Below are 17762 nucleotides of genomic sequence, written 5' to 3'. Positions count from 1 at the left end.
AGCCTGCCTGTTACCTGAATCGTCTCCCTTCCTTAAAGCAAACTGACCATGAACTTTGATCACACCTACAAAATGCCTTTACAACCACACCCAAATAAGCATCCAATGAGGACAAAGAACTACCCAAGATAAAACTGACCATCTATTTTTGCAATGTGTCTATAATTTTGAAATCTTTCTAAACATAAGGTGTCGAACACTCTGCTACCCAATTCCTTTCTCAAACCGGGTGAAATACAAGAGTCTGAGGACCCCTCAGTCCTCCCACCTCACTGACCCACAATTCTGACCCTGTGGTGAGTACAGCAGCGATTTCAGGACCAGACCTGTTTCTTTAACACCCTGATGAAATTAATTTGCAGCATCTGTGATGGGGTGTTATGCCTCAGTCACATGAGGAAGTGCTTCTCAAACTTCAGTGTGACTCACTTGTTCCTCACGAAGAAGGAAAACAATCACATCTACATAAAGAAATGGAGAGAATGAATAAGTGAAAACAAAATAAGATGAATTATTTTTCTTATTTATTTTTCTCTCAATTCCTGCAAGCTAACCTGGATCAGAGGAATGCATTGTATATACATGTTAGTATGATATAGGCTTCTCCCCAGAATAAAACTTATATGTGCTTTATTTTTATCCTGGCTTTTTTTTTGGTGGGGCATATCCCAAGGGCAGGGGGGCTTCCCAAGTAGCTCATGTCTTTCTTCTCCATCTTGCAGATTGACATGAGTGTTGTGTACACTGGCACATGAACACAGTTGGCTGTACTTATAAGCATTAGTATTCTAATGAGAATACAATGGCTGGGCAGTCATTGGTGCTGGAGAGATACTTTTGGTTTTTCCACAGGATCAGCTGGTAAGAAGAGCTTAAGGAAGAATATGGGACAAAGGTTGGTGAGCACAAGCAGGTGGTGGTAAAGATCAGGTCTTAGGGTCTAGAATGTGACATAGCCCCTGATGAGGGAAACAAAGGCAAGAGAAATGTGGGTTAAATTAAATCTCCTTACAGGGGCACCTTGGTAGCTCAGTGGGTTAAGCCTCTGCCTTTGGCTCAGGTCATGATCCCAGGGTCCTGGGATCGAGCCCCACATCGGGCTCTCCGCTCAGCGGGGAACCTGCTTCCCCATCTCCCTCTTGCCTGCCCCTCTGCCTAGTTATGCTCTCTGTCTGTCAAATAAATAAATAAAATCTTAAAAAAAAACCTCCTTACAGCTTACAGCCCACTGACAGATACCTGAAACAGGCAGAACATGACCTTTCTCGGGAATTTGTGGCTGCCTCAGTGCCTTAATGCTTATGTTATTAAAGACTAAAAGTAACCTTATCTTAATGGCAGCTAGCCCCTCAAGGTTCTGAAGGCCTTGCTTCCAAATTCCTTAGAGACTTACATGATTCCTAACCCCCACAAATGAAAAAGGATATGGTCAGTCACTCCTCACAGTCCTAGCGCAGCTCTCTCTGCCCACAGGTCCTGTCACTGTGCTATAATAAAATCACATTTTTGTACCAAAAGCATCTCAGGAATTATTTCTTAGCTATTTGTTCACAAATCCAAAAACTTCCAAATTTCATCAATAACCTTCAACCTGGGGTATATCAAGAAGAGCTCAACACAAAGCAGTTTTATTCTTGTGATGTCCCTCTGGTGCAGAAAACATGCTTCTGGGGGAGCGGGGCAAGAACCAGAGGAGAATGGAATTACCTCTTAACTGGTCGTACCTTAATAACCAGCTATTGTCAAACAAGTATATTCAGACCCTGACTTCCCTAAGGCAGTCCTGTCAGCCCTCTTTTTACCCTATTAATATAAACTTAGCTCTGCATGCAGGTTTCATTTCCTACAATTTGAGACATTAAAAACAAGTGATATAATGACTGTTTTCAACTCTACTTCTTTTTTCCCATGTCCCTTGGGGACTCACCCTTCCTTGTTTCACTGAAATAATTAATTCCGATTCCATAAGACTAAAGCTATAATGGAAGGAAATGTTGACATCATTTTCTCAAAAACAAGCTTAAGAGTGTCAGCAAGCTCTCTTGCTCAATTCTAGGCCCCGATAGTTAAAAAAACAGAAATAAATAAGACTGCTTAACTCATGCTCTAATAAAAACCCATTGTGCTTCTTTCTTACCGCACTTTCTTGAGGCACTGACAAAGATGTTTTGCAATGACCAAAATGTCCCAACCTCCAGACTAGAAAAGCCCTGATAGTGAGGAAATGCCTAGAAGACCATGCCCCATCGGCCCCCTTCTCTGCCCAAGATCTTGGGCTGAGCACTTACAACCCCACCCATGGTCACGTGCTCTCTACAAGTACCTCTCTGAACCTCTCTCTACAAAACTGTAGGAGTCCATTTTGCTGGTGGGAGGTCTGATGTTAAGGTTTGAGCCTGCCACCGCTCCTGGATGATAACACCTGAAATAAATCTCTCATTTTCTCTTTTCCAAACCCTTATCTCTTGAGCTACTGGCTTCTCTTGCAATGAGTATATCCAAGTTTGTTGCAAAGTTCCAACACAACAGTGTTGGCAAACCTAGCCAAGAGCTGCATTTTCAATTTGTCCAGCCCCTTCAGGACTCCCCAAGATAGAACAATGGCCATGGCAGTGCACCAGAGCTCACCTGTTCATTTCCTGAGTCAGTGGCTATGATAGACTAATCAGTAACAAGAGCTATTCCAGTTCATTTATTAATGTAGCTAACACTGATCCTTCTTATGTGCCATGCACTGAGAATCACAGTGAACAAAACAGACAAAATATCAAGTTTACATTCTGGTTGGAGAGAGAGAAAAGAAGAAAAATATAAATTAGCCATTCAGAAGGTGCAATGGAAAAAATAAACCAGGAAAAGAGAATAGGAAGGTGGAGAATGACGGGGGCAGAGGGCAGGTATCACAATTTTTTTAAAAAGATTTTATTATTTATTTGACAGACAGAGATCATAAGTAGACAGAGAGGCAGGCAGAGAGAGGAGGAAGCAGGCTCCCCACTGAGCATGAGCCCAATGTGGGGCTTGATCCTATGACCCTGGGACCATGACCTGAGCCAAAGGCAGAGGCTTTAACCCACTGAGCTACCCAGGTGCCCCAAGTTGTCACAATTTTAAAGAGTGAGATCAGGAAGGGTTTCATTGATCTTTTAATAACTGCCCTTATTTGAAATGGGGAACACCTGAGTGTTAGAGGGAGGTACACAATTCACAGTTTAGTTTGGGGTATGACCAGCTTGAGTAGCTTGGGCCACCCAAGCAGAAAGGCCATCAGACAGATTTGGAGGTAGGTTCTGGTACCAATTTATAATTCTGGTCACTAGTTCAGATATATGTTTGTTTTTTTTTTTAAGATTTTATTTATTTATTTGACAGATAGAGATCACAAGTAGGCAGAGAAGCAGGCAGAGGGAGAGGAGGAAGCAGGCTCCCTGATGAGCAGAGAGCCCGATGCGGGGCTCAAGCCCAGGACCCTGGGATCATGATCTGAGCCGAAGGCAGAGGCTTTAACCCACTGAGCCACCCAGGTGCCCCTGTGGGGGTTTTTTGTTTGTTTTTCTCTACACCACCAAGCCGAGTTCCAACACCAGCTGGGTGTCCTATAATTTAATTAAATTTAATTCAATTAACAATCTACCTGGTGATTGTTAAGGGCTCAGTCCTACAAGACATCACCCCTCACTTCAAATGCTTGTCACACGTCCAGATTATCACCGGTGCTTCTGACCAACCTGCTGGAAATTGGATGTTCCAACAACCCCCCTTGGATTCTATTTACTTGCTAAAATGGCTCACAAAATTCAGAGTAACATTATCATTCAATGTTGTTGTTTGTTTATTTGTTTTTTGTTTTGCTTTTGTTTTGAATAAAAAGACAACTCAGAAACAACCAGATAGAAGAGATGCACAGGGCAAAGTATGGGGAAAAGGTATGGAGCCCCCTGCCCTCTCCAGGTACACCTTCTCCCTGAATCTTTAGGTGCTCATCAATCTGGAAGCTCTCCAAACTCTATTGTTTTTTGGGTTTTTATGGAGGCTTAATTGCATTGTCATCAATGATTAAAACATTGGCCAGTGGCAATTCATTTAACTCCCATTGTCCTTCCTCCCTGGAATTCAGGGAAGTTGTGACTGAAAGTTCCAGCCCTTTGGTCACATGGTTGGGTCCCCTAGCTTCCTTAGGTGGGAGTCCAAAAGCCATTAACATCACAAGAGACACCAGCATGCTCTCACCACTTAGGAAATGTAGGAGGTTTTAGGAGCTCTGTTCCAGAATCAAAGACTAAAATCAAATACACATCTCTTACTATAAATCACACCATCACAGGAGGTGGGGTGGCAGTTTGAGCTGGAGATATCTGGTGGCCCTGTGGGCACAGAGCTGGTACTAAAGCCACGAGACTGAACCAGACTCTGAGGGGAGAGGTGCACCTAGAGGTAACAAGAGGTACAAGGCCTGATCCTGGGTGAACCCCTTAGGATAGGCCTGGATGAGATTCTCAAGGAGGAAGCCAGACCTAAAATTCTTCACATGTAGACCAGCAAAGATAAGCAACACTTCTGATCTTTCAGAATAAGAAAAGAATCAGGATCATACTGACCTTTCTAATCTACCTGCTGAGAGCCCTTGAGAGATACCCCAGGCAGAATCTGGATCCCTGGTCTCTGTCTCCCTGCAATCTGGGACAGTGTGTTGTGTTGAAGTACCTGTTTATATGTGTTTCTCCTCATCAGACCCAGGACTTTGGGAGGGCAGGACCTGAGCTTTTAGATCTCTAAAGTCAGTACCTGACATCCTGTGTGCCATGAGTACTTACTGGATCAATGATTGATAAATCATGCCATAGTCAGGGAACTGATAGCATTTTTATGGAGGATAAATGAGTGCTGGGTGGATCTGCCATGATGATACTGACTCAGGTCAAAGAGTGTAGTAATAGGAGGAAAAGGCCCTCAGGGGCACCACCAGGCCCAGCCTGAACTTTGGAGGACAACAGCACTTGCAGATATTATTGAGTAAAACGAAGCACAAGATGCTGCTGTTGATTGAGAACTTTCTCTTCAGTACCTGAATTTGGGTTAAGTCAGACATATCTTTTTAAGGAACTTTGACAGTCTGTAACTGAAATTCTTTGTAACCTTTGTAGGGGCCAAGGACAGGCCACTCCAATATGGACCACTTTGCAATTAAGATTATTTTGAGTTAAAAAAACAATCAGAAGGGGTGCCTGGGTATCTCAGTGGGTTAAGCTTCTGCCTTCAGCTCAGGTCATGATCTCAGGGTTCTGGGAACAAGCCCCACATTGCATCGGGCTCTCTGCTTCCCCCCCTCTCTCTGCCTGCCTCTCTGCCTACTTGTGATCTCTCTCTCTCTGTCAAATAAATAAATAAAATATTTAAAAAAATCAAAACCTATCATATTGAGGAAAATTCTTTGCCTCCCCTACAACTACTTAAAAATAATTTAGATAGAAAGCCTGCTGCAGGCAGAGAGCTACTACCATAAATAATTAGATTTTGATATTAACTAGATATGATGGGAAGGTACCTAGCAAGGCCTATTTGGTTTACACGTTCTGTGTCCCATTGTTTCTGTGGGCCCAGCGAATATATTACCAAACTTTTGTTCTTTCTCATTCTTTCTGAGGATAATATTCTTTCCCTTTGAAGTCCTAGACCCTAACCCTTCTCCTGAATTCAAGATGATGTAGCTACTTCAGCTTGCCTGACCATCTTTGGAATTTTCTTATCTGTGTGGACTCCTCATACAGACAAAATTAAATTTGATTTTCTTCTGTAAATCTCTCTTGTCAATTTGATTCTTAGCTCAGCTAGAAAGATCTTGAAGGGGACAGGAAATTCTTGTTCCTGACATGGTAATTTCAATTCTAGGAAGAAAATAATCCAAAATATGTACCGAGGTTGTTTTTTCCTATAATAGTGTGTATCCTATTATTACTCATTTGGGGGGCGGGAAGCCTGTGAACAACCTAAAGGTCTAGCATTAGAAAGTAAGTTAAGCTATGGAATAACTAATTGAATAGTTAATAATAAATATGATTGATTGATAACTTATTTATTAATAGTTAACTTTAGCAATTTAGACACGTAGTTGCTAAAGTTTTCGCAGATGATTTAACATATGAAAATGTTCATGACAGGGGCACCTGGGTGGCTCAGTGGGTTAAGCCTCTACCTTCATTCAGCTCAGGTCATGGTCTCAGGGTCCTTGGATCAAGCCCCAAATCCACAGCATAGGGCTCTCTGCTCCCTGCTCTCTCTCTGCCTGCCTCTCTGCTTACTTGTGATCTCTGTCAAATAAATGAATAAAATCTTTAAAAAAAAAAAAAGAAAGAAAGAAACAAAATGTTCATGACATAATGACGATGCGGAAAAACAGCATTGAATTACAATCATCACATGGGATCAGCGTGGTCAACTGTGCATTCAGTGCATACAGGTCCAGGGACACACATGCACAGAATCCATATTCTTTATACTTTTCTTTGTGTTCTCATTTGTTTTTATACTAAATATATTGTACTCATTGGATTAAAAAATAAATTCTTATTTTCAAATATGGGGGAGAGTTGCATAAATCTGCTGTCTTTCAAAATCATGTTTTCCTCACCTCGTGGTGCTGACTTTTTTCCAAAAATTAAAAATAGCTTGGGTGGTGGGGGAAGGAAGGAGAAGGAGGGAGGGAGGAAAGGAGGAAAGCAGGGGAGGGAAGATGAGGAGATGGGAGGAAGCTGTTCCGAGTTAAAAAGGAAAAAGAAAGAGAAACTGAAGCAACCATTCTAAGGAATCAAGGGCTGCCCTCCTCAGTGTGGCGGCCAGACCTCATTCCTGTGCCTCAGACCTTCCTAAGACTTCCAGAGGAGACTCCCTGTGCCAACCAGGCAAACCTTGCTTTATCCTATTTCCCTGTCACCGCTTTCTTCAAACTGGAGGTCTGCAGCAGCTCTGCCTGCAGCAAGTCTGTTGGAGCCATTTTCCCACAACATTTGCTCCCTTCATGTCTCTGTGTTACATTTTGGTGATTCTCACAATAATTCAAACTTTTTCATTATGATCAGACTCATTATGAAGATCTTTGATTAGTGATCTTTGATGTTACTGCTGGAGCCTGAAGATGTGGCTGAGTTGCTGTAATCTCATGATAAAGCTTTCACAGATGAGGACTTGCTTCTTACCGATGAGCCAGGAGAGTGGTTTCTTGGGATGGGATCTCCTCCTGGTAAAGATGCTGTGAAGATTGCTGAAATGACAACAAAGGACTTAGAATATGCCATCAACTTAGTTGATAAAGCAACAGCACGGTTTGAGAGATTGACTTCATTTCGGAAAGTTCTACTGTGGGTAAAATGCAATCTAACAGCATCGTGTGCTACAGAGAAATCATTTGTGAAAGTAGGATGGACATCGATGCAGCAGACTTAATTGCTGTCTTACTTTATGAAATTCCCAGCCTCCAGCAACCGTCATCCTCATCAGTCAGCGGCCACCAACATGGAGGCAAGACCCTTCACCAGCAAAAAAATAGACTCGTGAAAGCTCAGAAGACAATTAATGATCTTTGCAACAAAGTATTTTTTTACTAAGGTACATACATTATTGATTAGCTATAATGCTGTTGCACACTTAATAGACTACAGTATAGTAGAAACATAAATTTTATATACACCGGAAAACCAAAAAAAAGAAGGACAAAAATCATTTGACCCACTTTATTTTGGTATTTGCTTTATTGTGGTGGTTTGGAACCAAAATTATAAACTAATCTACAGTGAAAAATAAAATAAAACCACTGTAGCCATTGTCTCTAGGGATAAGGGCCCAAAATGACTGGGAAGGAGAATGAAGGAACTTTCTGGTTGACGGTCATGTTCTGTACCTGATAAGGGATAAGTTACACAGGGCTACACATTTGTCAAAATTAAGTAAATGTATACACTTAAAATTTGTGCATTTTACTATAGGTAAATTTTATAACAAATGAAAAATCTGTAAATAAATGTTGTCCTCTAGTTCATGTTATGCATGTTTAAGCATTTAGAGGTGAGATTATACTGATGTCTTTACCTTATTTTGAAATGCATGAAAATAAGAGGGGTTGATGGATGAATAGAGAATAAACAGGTGAATAGACATGTGATAAATAAGTAAAGTACAATATTAATGCTAGAATCCAGGTGGTAGACTACAGATGATGGAGATAAAATTCTTCTAACTTTGTTGCACGTTTGAACATGATCATAATACAATGACAGGGAAAATGCATTGCCCTCCCAACCTCCCCACCTCACCTTGGGCCCTTCCCTCCCCTCCCCTCCCCATCTGCCCTTCCACATCTCGCCTCCATTTCTTCCTCCCGTCCAGTATCACAGGCCCCTTGGCTCCTACTTTCCAACAGTATTTTCACTAAGCTCCAGTCAAACCAGTGGTAGCACAGAGCACTGGCCTGGCTGGGTCCCAGTATTCAAGATACATTATTCTGACATTTACTAAAATGTTAAGGAAGACTTTATTCAATACTATTGCAATAGGGATCACGATTATCCAAACAGGAGAGAAACACCAAGCTCAACTCTGAAGACAGCAAAGACAAATGGGGATTTACAGCCAAGGCGGGACAGTGGTGGTGGTGTAAATCTTGCTACACTGACCTAACAAGACTCTCGCAAAGGACTAGACATTAAAGCTGGGGACAATGAATTTGACGAGATGTCAAGGTTGGGGGATTCTCACTAAGGGTTAGCAGGCCAGCTGGGCAGGGACAAGCCTGGGCAAGGCCCAAGCTTAGTGGAGAGACAGCTTGGAGAAACATCACTAAAGCTCAGTCAGTTCTTGTCACTAGGTCCAGCTCCTCTGTGAGTGGCAGGAAGGAGAACAAAGGGACAGGAGAGGACAGGGCTATCCTCAGTGGCCTCAGAAGTCAAGATCCAACACCCAGTGCACCAGTTCCAATGCTATCCCAGGCAGGAACAACAATCCCTCCTCTGCCCTGTGCAGATTGGTAAATGAATTGGAACTCAGTTGCACAAACATTGAGAGGAAAGGCAGAGCAACAACCTCACCATGAATTAGAAAAGGAAACTGACCACACTGCAGAAATGTCAAGGGTATTGCTCAACTTGACTTACATCCGTCTTATTTTCCTTACCACCAGGACTGAAGCCCAGAGAGACTTCAGAGGACCCAGCTGCACAAGCAACTGGCCTATGTCCCTGGATGTCCTCTCCCAGCCCCCACCCCTTTGGCTGAGGTGCTGCAGACACCTGAGCTGCTCTGGTCAGTGTGCTCCTGTGAAATTAAAGGGTATTATAAAGCAGTGGGGATTGTTTACATGGTGGGCCCTGGGCAAAAGCTTCCAAAAGATTCTCTTATGCAAATGCAAAACAGATAGTGACCACTGTACTCTCTCTTGCCTCTTTCTATGGGGGCTGCCAACAGGCTTACCTGTGATTATCAGTTTCATAATGACATGGCATCAATCCCTATCAGAGCCCTAAGTCCTTTACACCAAGGTTTAAGCGCAAGTTTTAGAAGCCCAAATGTTCAGAAGCTCCATTCTGGGTCAACTTGATATAATCACTTGCTACTACAGGCCACGTTTTATGCACTTGGCCACTTCTTTATTATAGCATTATTGAATATCTGCTTATTATTTATTACAGAGAACGTCTGTCATTCTCTCTCTTAATTTCTTTCTCTACTAGCTCAGATCATGGAATCAACAGCCACATGAGCAGCCTTGTGGAAACAGGGTTTTTCCCTTCATCTGGCAGAAGGGAAACGTGCTCGCCTCCTGGACACATGTGCTCTTTCCTCCACAGTGCATGGGTGCTGGAAGCCCTATGCCTCAGTCTTGAGCTTATTATTTCTCTCTAGGTCTCTGCTAGTTTATACTTGAAGCTGCGGGCTACTGATGAGGGCTGCTCCATCATTTTAAACCAGGTTTAAGAATCACCACTGTCCCCTGCTCATCTCTGTGGGTTCTGACTCCTAGACACTATAATTAACACTATAATTAACAAAGACGCCCACCTCTCCAAATCTGTTACGTTTACCCAAGGTCATTCAAATGGCTGGGGCAGATGTGCAGCCTTCCACTTCTTACCTGATACACTGCAGGATGCTCTGGTATCTTCGGTAGGTACCCTCTATTAGGGTTAGGGATGTGGCACATGCCAGAGTCCTAACAGAGAATTACGAATAGGCAGTGTAACCAACATGCAGCGGCATGTGTCAAGACACAACTCTCCACCACACTCACATCAGCCATCATGCTCTGGCTATTTGGGTGCCCTGCACTTCCTTCCCCATGACAAAAGATAAGAGAATCCCTTACATTTCAGCCTACCCTCTGTGTGACAAACCCTTCTAAGATGGAAGCTCCAGCTGTCCTGCGCGGGTGGAGAAACCACAGTTAGAACCAATCCCCACCTTCAGGAGACAGTCACTCCTGCTCAGAAGTACCTGGCCAGGGGCCACCTGGGTGGCTCAGTTGGCTAAACGTCTGCCTTTGGCTCTGGTCATGATCTCAGGATCCTTGGATCAAGCCCTGTGTCGGGATCTCTGCTCAGTGGGGCATCTGCTTCTCCCTCTCATCCTCTCTCTGGCTCTCTCTCAAATAAATGAATAAAATCCTTGAAAAAGATGGAGGAGGAGGAGGAGAAGTAGAAAAAGAGGAGGAAGTAGTAGTAGTAGTAGTAGTAGTAGTAGTAGTAGTACCTGGCCAGGGGAAGTCCTCTCTTACCCTGCTCTGTGTATCCCTCCTTTCTGTATAACTAAAACAGCCTTTGCCCACTCCCTTTTGCAGCTATATTAGAGCACAGACTTACATAGTCCTGAGCTGGGGGCTCTGTTAGCCCACCTGGTACCCAGCTACCATGTCTTCTTAGTGTCTCTCCCTAGTCTCAGCAGACCTCTTGTCCTGTAGGTTTTGGCTGAAATACCTGTGTTCTCCCTGACCATGTCCCGTAGCACCTCTCTCTATTAACCCCCTCTATTTCACTTCCAACAGAGCACCTATCACTCATTAATGGTATTTACTGATCACTGCTCCCCCCCCCCCCCACACACACACACCCTAAACCTATGCAATATCTCAGCCACGAGCTACACATGGCCATGGGGTGCTTGAAATGGTACCGGTCTGAACTGACACTGCTGTGTGTGTAAAACGTACACACAGGATTCCAAGTACTTAGCACATACACAAAGGACGTAAAAATATCTCATTAAACAATTGCTTGTATATGTTGAAATAATATTTTGGATATACTGGGTTAAATAAAAAATGTTAAACTCACTCTCACCTATGTCTTCTTCCTTTTAATGTACTAGAAAATGCAAAGTCACACATGGTTCACATTGCATCTCTATTGGGCAGTTGCCCTGTGACAGTAAGTCCAAGGCTCACTAGCCCATTCTTCATGTACAGGCTGGAGACCTCGTGGCTTGTTGGTTGAATAAATAAATGAGTTGTGAAAAACAGAACCCGAAGATCTTTTCCCAAATAAAGGTTAACTCATCTAGGTTTGCAAAAGAACTCCCCAGAACAGAGCGCAGAGTTTTCCTTAGTTTCTGAAACCGACCTACTCTGGGGATTCCTAGACTTAGACCCAAGGCTCAACACTCAGGAAGCCCAGAGCGCTACTTCTCCTTTCTCCTACAAACACTGCAGGCCCTGGGAGGAGTGACACCTTCTACCCGCCCACAGCGAGCTGGACTTGGGAACGCACCACCAGGGCCTGATTAGGACTGGCGAGGAGGCGCCAGAGTCTGGGCACTGCCAGAGGAGATAGAGAGGACGCATTTCTCTTGGGCGGAGAAGCTGGGGGGCGTGGCTTGGGGGAGGCAAGAACGGCTCACAGCAGAGGGGCGGGACTTAGATGGGAGACGCCGAGAAGGGGGCGGAGCTTGGAGGAGGGACAAAGAGCTTGACCTGCGGAAATAAGGCCCGGAGATGGGAGAGTGGGGGCCCCGACTCAGGACACAGGGCTGGGACTGGGAGGGAAGAGCTGTGTTAGGGGAGCACAAGAAGCAGAGGTAGGACCTCGGAGTAAGGGCAGGACTTCCGCGGGGGCCGGACACGGTCCCGGGGAGGGGCGAGCAGGGGCGGAAGAGGCGGGGTCGGGGTGGGTCGGGAGCCCCGAGGGCGGGGCTGGGGTAATAAAATCGTGGCGGCCAAGTGGGGTGTTGCTCGCAGCTGCTGGATCACCTCCTGCTGAGCTTCACTCGCCTCGGAGCACACCATGGCCGGGCACCTCCGCACCCCCCTGCTCCTGCTGGCCGCCCTGGCCCTGACCCTGGCACTGGCTGTGGACTTGGGTCCCAGGGCAAGCCGGAAAAATGGCAAGTCTCCAATGGTGGGCGGCCTGTTGGACGCCGATGTCAACGAGGAGGGCGTGCAGCAGGCGCTGAACTTCGCCCTCAGCGAGTACAACAAGGCGAGCAACGACGCGTACCACAGCCGCGCAATGCGCGTGGTGCGCGTCCGCAAGCAGGTGCGTACCCCTGGGTGCCGCGGGCCGGGCTGTGGGGGCGGGGCGGCCCTGAGCTCTGGGCGCCGCCGCTCGGCATCCCCAGCCCGACCCCTACCGGTCAGCCCAGCATCTTGGAGGGATCAGTCTCCGAGCCCCTGGGGGTTGGGTGGGGACTGCGGACGCTCCCTTGCTCCTCAGCGGGCGGTGTCCCTGGTCTTTCTGGTCGCCCACAGCCTGCTTTACGCATGCCTGTCACCGGGAGTGCCTGGGTCCCAGCTGGCACACCGGGTCACCCCCATGGCCTTCATCTGTGTTTTCAAACTCCATCCTGGTCAGAAGCAGCGTTGTGGAGGTCAGGGCACCATGCACTTCCCTTGCTTTTGCGCCCAGCGTCTGGAGATCCTGAGGCTCAGTGAGCTGTCAAATAAATGACCATGGGCGAGGGAAAAATGGACCCCACACCTGACTGCCCTCCCAGCACTGACACTAAATGATTTTTTTAAGCACTTTTGTAACTTTTAATTTCAAACTTACAAAGCAGTAGCAAAAATAGTGCAATAAAAGCCTTGTAGATTCTGCACCTAGTTTCCTTATATGTTAAAGATTTTGCCATTTTGCTTTACACGGGGCACATACATGTGTGTACGGGTATATATGTATTTGTTCCTGAGTCTTTGGAGAGTTAACACCTCAGTGTGTATTTCGTAGAAACAGAGGTGTTTTCTGACCCATAATAACGCTTTGGGAATCAGAACCAACCCTGACACAGTTACCAGATTCATAGCCCTTTCTCAGATGTCACTGATTGTCCCACTGATGTCCTTTATAGCCCAAGACTGCCAGGCTATGTGCTGCAGCCACTGTCCTGCAACTTTCTTTACTCTGGAGCAGCCCCTCCCTCTATGAACTTGACATTTCTGGAGGATCTAGCCAGTCCTGGTGCACACTGGGTCTCAGTTTGGGTTTCCCCAAGGAAACCTGAAGGTGATTGGGGTCATTCAGAAGAGGCCCGTTCTCCTCCAAGCCTCCTCTCAACAGGTGCCACTAAACTAACCTAGCCTCCATATCCTCAATCTGCCAAGAGTTTGGGACCCACACCAAACATCCTCCCTGAGCTCCCAGAGGCTGTCAGCAAACACAGATGGGTCAAGGAGCTGGCCTGTATACTCAGTGCATCTCAGAGCAGAGGGTCAGCCATATGAATTCAAACTGGTCCAGACATGCTGGTGGAAAGGGCCCTGGAGTGTTACTTCCCTCCACAGGGCACCTACATGGAGCAGCCTCTCATGTAGGCCATCATACTCCCTACCCCAGTATGGCCCCACCATCACCAACACCCAGAGGATAAGGTGGGTCTACTGCTCCTGACCCCTGCTTCTGCCAGCCTGTCCTGGAATTCTGGTATGCTTCTATCCTATATTTTCAGGTGTAAAAGACAGGTATGTGATACACTTCAGAAATACTTCCATAAAAAATCACAGTTAAGGGGGTGCCTGCCTTCAGGCATCTGAAGCATCTGTCTTCGGCTCAGGTCACTATCCCAGAGTCCTGAGATCTAGCCCCCCATTGGGCTTCCTGCTCAGTGGGGGGAGTGTGCTTCTCCCTCTCCTACTTTCCACTGCTTGTGTTCCCTCTCTAGCTGTGTCTGTCTCTATCAAATAAATAAATGCAATCTTTAAAACACACACACACACACACTTAAGGACGTTTGGGTAGCTCAGTTAAGCATCTGCCTTTGGCTCAGGTCATGATCCCAGGGTCCTGGGCTTGAGCCCCACTTCGAGCTACCTGAAGCCTGCTTCTCCCTCTACTTATGCCTGCAGCTCCCCCTGCTTGTGCACTGTCTCTGTCAAATAAATAAATTTAAAATTCTTAAAAAAAAAATCATACTAAAAAGGTAGGCATTCTAGGGGCAGTGTCTTAATTAGCCTAAAACGTGTGCATGTGTATGTGTATGAGCACACGGATGCATGAGAGAAAGGCTCTCATTTTCTATTGTGAAATGAGGGAGTAAATAAACCTTTGTTATGCTGCAGAAATGTGAAGATCTATAGGGTTGACCCTATTAATTGGATTTAGCTTAAGTGTATAACACAACTGTCTTCCTGAGTCGGACCCACTCTGCTCCAGCACAGAGCCCTGGCTGTGTGCTCAGACCCAGCCCTGGCTCCTGGCACTGGAGAGTTTATTACTCAACACTCATGCTGGTCCCTGGCTTCCACTTTCCGTCTCCTGCTTCTCCTCCTGCCAGGGTGCCTGAGACCTTCTCTAGAAGTTACAAGGAGGGTCTGGGCCCAGTTGCTGGACCGGCCTTCAGAAGGTGGCTTTGGTTTTTTGGGATACCTGAAAGGTAACCCAGGCCTCCCGCTGTGGTGGCTTCTGGTAATCATGCAGGGGAGAGGGGGAACCTAAGCTGCTGATCCTAAAGACTTGTGTGCCATGTTTGAAAAGTCAGATGGTGAGTGGACCAGCCCTCAGAAGGTACCTTTGGTTTTCTGGGATAACTGCTTTGACAGCAGTGAATTCTGGTATAAGGGCTCAGTAGCAGAAGGTACCCGTGTGCGAAATTGGTCAGTATTGTAAACAGGTTATGTTCTTGACATGTGCAGGTTGTGGCTGGATTGAACTACTTCTTGGAGGTGGAGATCGGACGAACCAGATGTACAAAGTCTCAGCCCAACTTAGACAGCTGTCCCTTTCATGACCAGCCACACCTGATGAGGGTATGTGTCTGTGGGGCGCATGGTGTGTGAGTGCTGGGGGTGTGGGTGTGCATGTGTCAGGGTGCACGTGGGGGAAGGGCGTATGTGTGTGCACATGACCAGTTTGAGTTTCTGAGTGGGTTTTAGCTGGTGAATTGGGGCACCATGTGCTGTGTGGGTTGTGGCCTGTCGGATAAGGAGCAGCTATGGGGTGTTTGCTGGGGAAAGAGATGAACCCTTAATCCCAGCCTCAGCCACCTGAACAGATTAGAGGGAATTAGAGGTCTGTAAGCAGCCCAGATCCTCTGGTCTTGCCCTGCTCACCAAATACTAGTCTTTCTCATAGGGAAGGCCTTGGGGTAGGGAGGGGCACACTCTCCCCATAGCTACCCCATTCTGTGTCTTTACGTGTTTCAGAACTCTGATCCTAGCCCCTTGATCCTTCCTGCTGCACCTGTCTTAGTGCTGGACCACTGGAGGTGCAGGGGACCTGGGGGCAGCACCCTGTCCCTCAGGGGCTCTGATCTTGCAGAGGCTGCTCCTTAAAGGGGTGTGCAGGGGGATGAGTTTGTGGGATACTGCTGATTGGAGTCAGGGGGCAGGATCTTATGTCTTGGACTTATGGGGTGGGTGGAGTAAATGAGAGGTCACTGCCAATCCCTGTTTGTTGTTCTGGGCGTCAGCAGGGTGGGGACTGAGAATCCCACCACCACCCTTCCTCACTCGTACTTCTGACACCTTGAGGCTGGGCATGTTCCTTTTCCATTGTAGCCCTAACTATCCTTCTCTCTTCCCTTTCACAGAAAACGCTCTGCTCTTTCCAGATATACACTGTCCCCTGGCTGGGCAAGACCTCCTTGGTGAAGTCCAGCTGCCAGGATGCATAGAGGACCCTATGACAGGCTGGGCCACTCAGCCCCCTTTCTCCCATCCCTATCCCCTTGTAGAGCTCCTAACCTTTAGAAGGTTGGCTTTGTCCAAGTAACACCCCCTCAGTGTGCTAGTTCCAAGGGGCAAATGGAGAATTATTCTGGGGGCATTTTTTGAACAGCTAAGCAACTGTAACTCCTTTAATTCCTTTCCAAATGCAGCAGTATGTAGTACATGTATTCTGTTCTATCTCAATAAAACGTAACATCAGCTACTTCTTGAGTTATTTATTGTCTTGGGAATATATACAGAAGGGTCTGGGCCGTGCCTTTAAGAGTTCTCCCACTGACTATAGAGGCCAGACAAGGAGCAGAGAGCTGACAGGTTCCTGGAGAGGAAGTTGGGGGTGCATGCTGCCACTTTGGGGATGACTGAGAAAGGAGCAGGCTGGGAACCCAGGCCTCCCGCTATGGTGGCTCCTGGAAGCCATGCAGGGGAGAGGAAGGGACCTAAGCTGCTGATCCTAAAGACGTGACTGCCGTGTTTGAAAAGAAGTCAGATGGTGAGTGGACTGGACAGGAGGGAGGGGTCGGATGGAACCCATAGCCCAGGGCCACCCTAAGCAGGGCTCTACCAAGTCATTTCAGCCATATGTGCTGAGATCACACTTCTGGGCTGATTTTCATTGGTCAAGTTCTTTAGAGACTAAATAAATAGTGTTTTATGTCTACTTCTTCAAAAGCCTGCAGGCACCTGCAGGTGACAAAGACAAAGTATATGGTATATGTATAACTATATGGTATATGTATACCCATCAGAATCAAGGTCAAGACAATCAGAACCAGAAGTGAAATAGACTGAAAACAACACCTTCATTGGTTTCCAAGAAGTGGTTTCTAAAGGGTTTTACGGATTTGAGCCCTGCCTGTTTCTGGGATGCCATTTAAAATCAGTCCTTGTGTATAGCTTCATGTAAGGGATGTAGAACTGAAACTATAAACAGGATTGACATAGAGTCGGCTTGTTGCTTATTCTGAAGTTTTGGAATTAATAACCACCATTCTGGAGATGATTGGATACCTCAGAACTCCAGTAGGAAATGTCCAGTCCTAAACAAAAGAGCTAAACACACACCCAGCCCCCTCTGCTGCCCTTGTAATAGCCATTCACTGCAAAGGGGTGAAGCCGTCTTACAGCACTGGTAGTGCTGGGGCCATGTGCCCCTCCTGCCCCATGGATGAAGCCTTGTGACATGCTGCTCTGAACACAGAAGGTGAAATTACAAAGGGAACCCCCCTACCAAGATGGCCCTGCGTGCCAGGGCTCCAGGAACAGCTGCTATGCCAGGCAAAGGTGAACCCAGCACAATGCTGGGAAGGGGTGGGATGGGGACCGACCCTCCAGGTTGCTAGCTGGGCTCCAGCAGGATTGTGTGCCTTGTCTCGTCTCATATTCACCATTATGAAAGAAGAGGCACAATTGCTAAGAGAGTCCTTCAAAATAGGGTCCACAGGATGTGGACGAAGTAGGGCCTGTGCACCACTGTCTTCAGTTTCAGTTCCCTGAGCACTGGTCAGTTGGAACTGTACCACCCGGAACACAGCCTTCCACTTTGGACCTAAATAGAGATACTGTAACGCCTGTTTGCCAAATAGCCAATGATGTATGAGATAGTGTGAACTCTGGCAGCACCGAGCAG

At 46.4% G+C, this 17762-nt stretch overlaps 1 protein-coding gene across 1 annotated transcript; it reads left to right on the top strand.

Annotated features, from left to right (window-relative positions):
* The first annotated feature begins 12175 nt into the window (after positions 1-12175).
* Positions 12176-16337, top strand: LOC116595348 (cystatin-C-like). Its single transcript, XM_032351581.1, has 3 exons — positions 12176-12512; positions 15101-15214; positions 15997-16337. The coding sequence occupies exons 1-3, from the start codon at positions 12261-12263 to the stop codon at positions 16078-16080; spliced, it is 450 nt and encodes a 149-aa protein (XP_032207472.1). The 5' UTR covers positions 12176-12260; the 3' UTR covers positions 16081-16337.
* The last annotated feature ends 1425 nt before the right edge of the window (positions 16338-17762 follow it).

Source organism: Mustela erminea, chromosome 7 (assembly GCF_009829155.1).
Source record: "Mustela erminea isolate mMusErm1 chromosome 7, mMusErm1.Pri, whole genome shotgun sequence".
Taxonomy (NCBI): domain Eukaryota; kingdom Metazoa; phylum Chordata; class Mammalia; order Carnivora; family Mustelidae; genus Mustela; species Mustela erminea.
The sequence above is the reverse complement of the archived record's forward strand: the minus strand, read 5'-3'. Positions and strand labels throughout refer to the sequence as shown.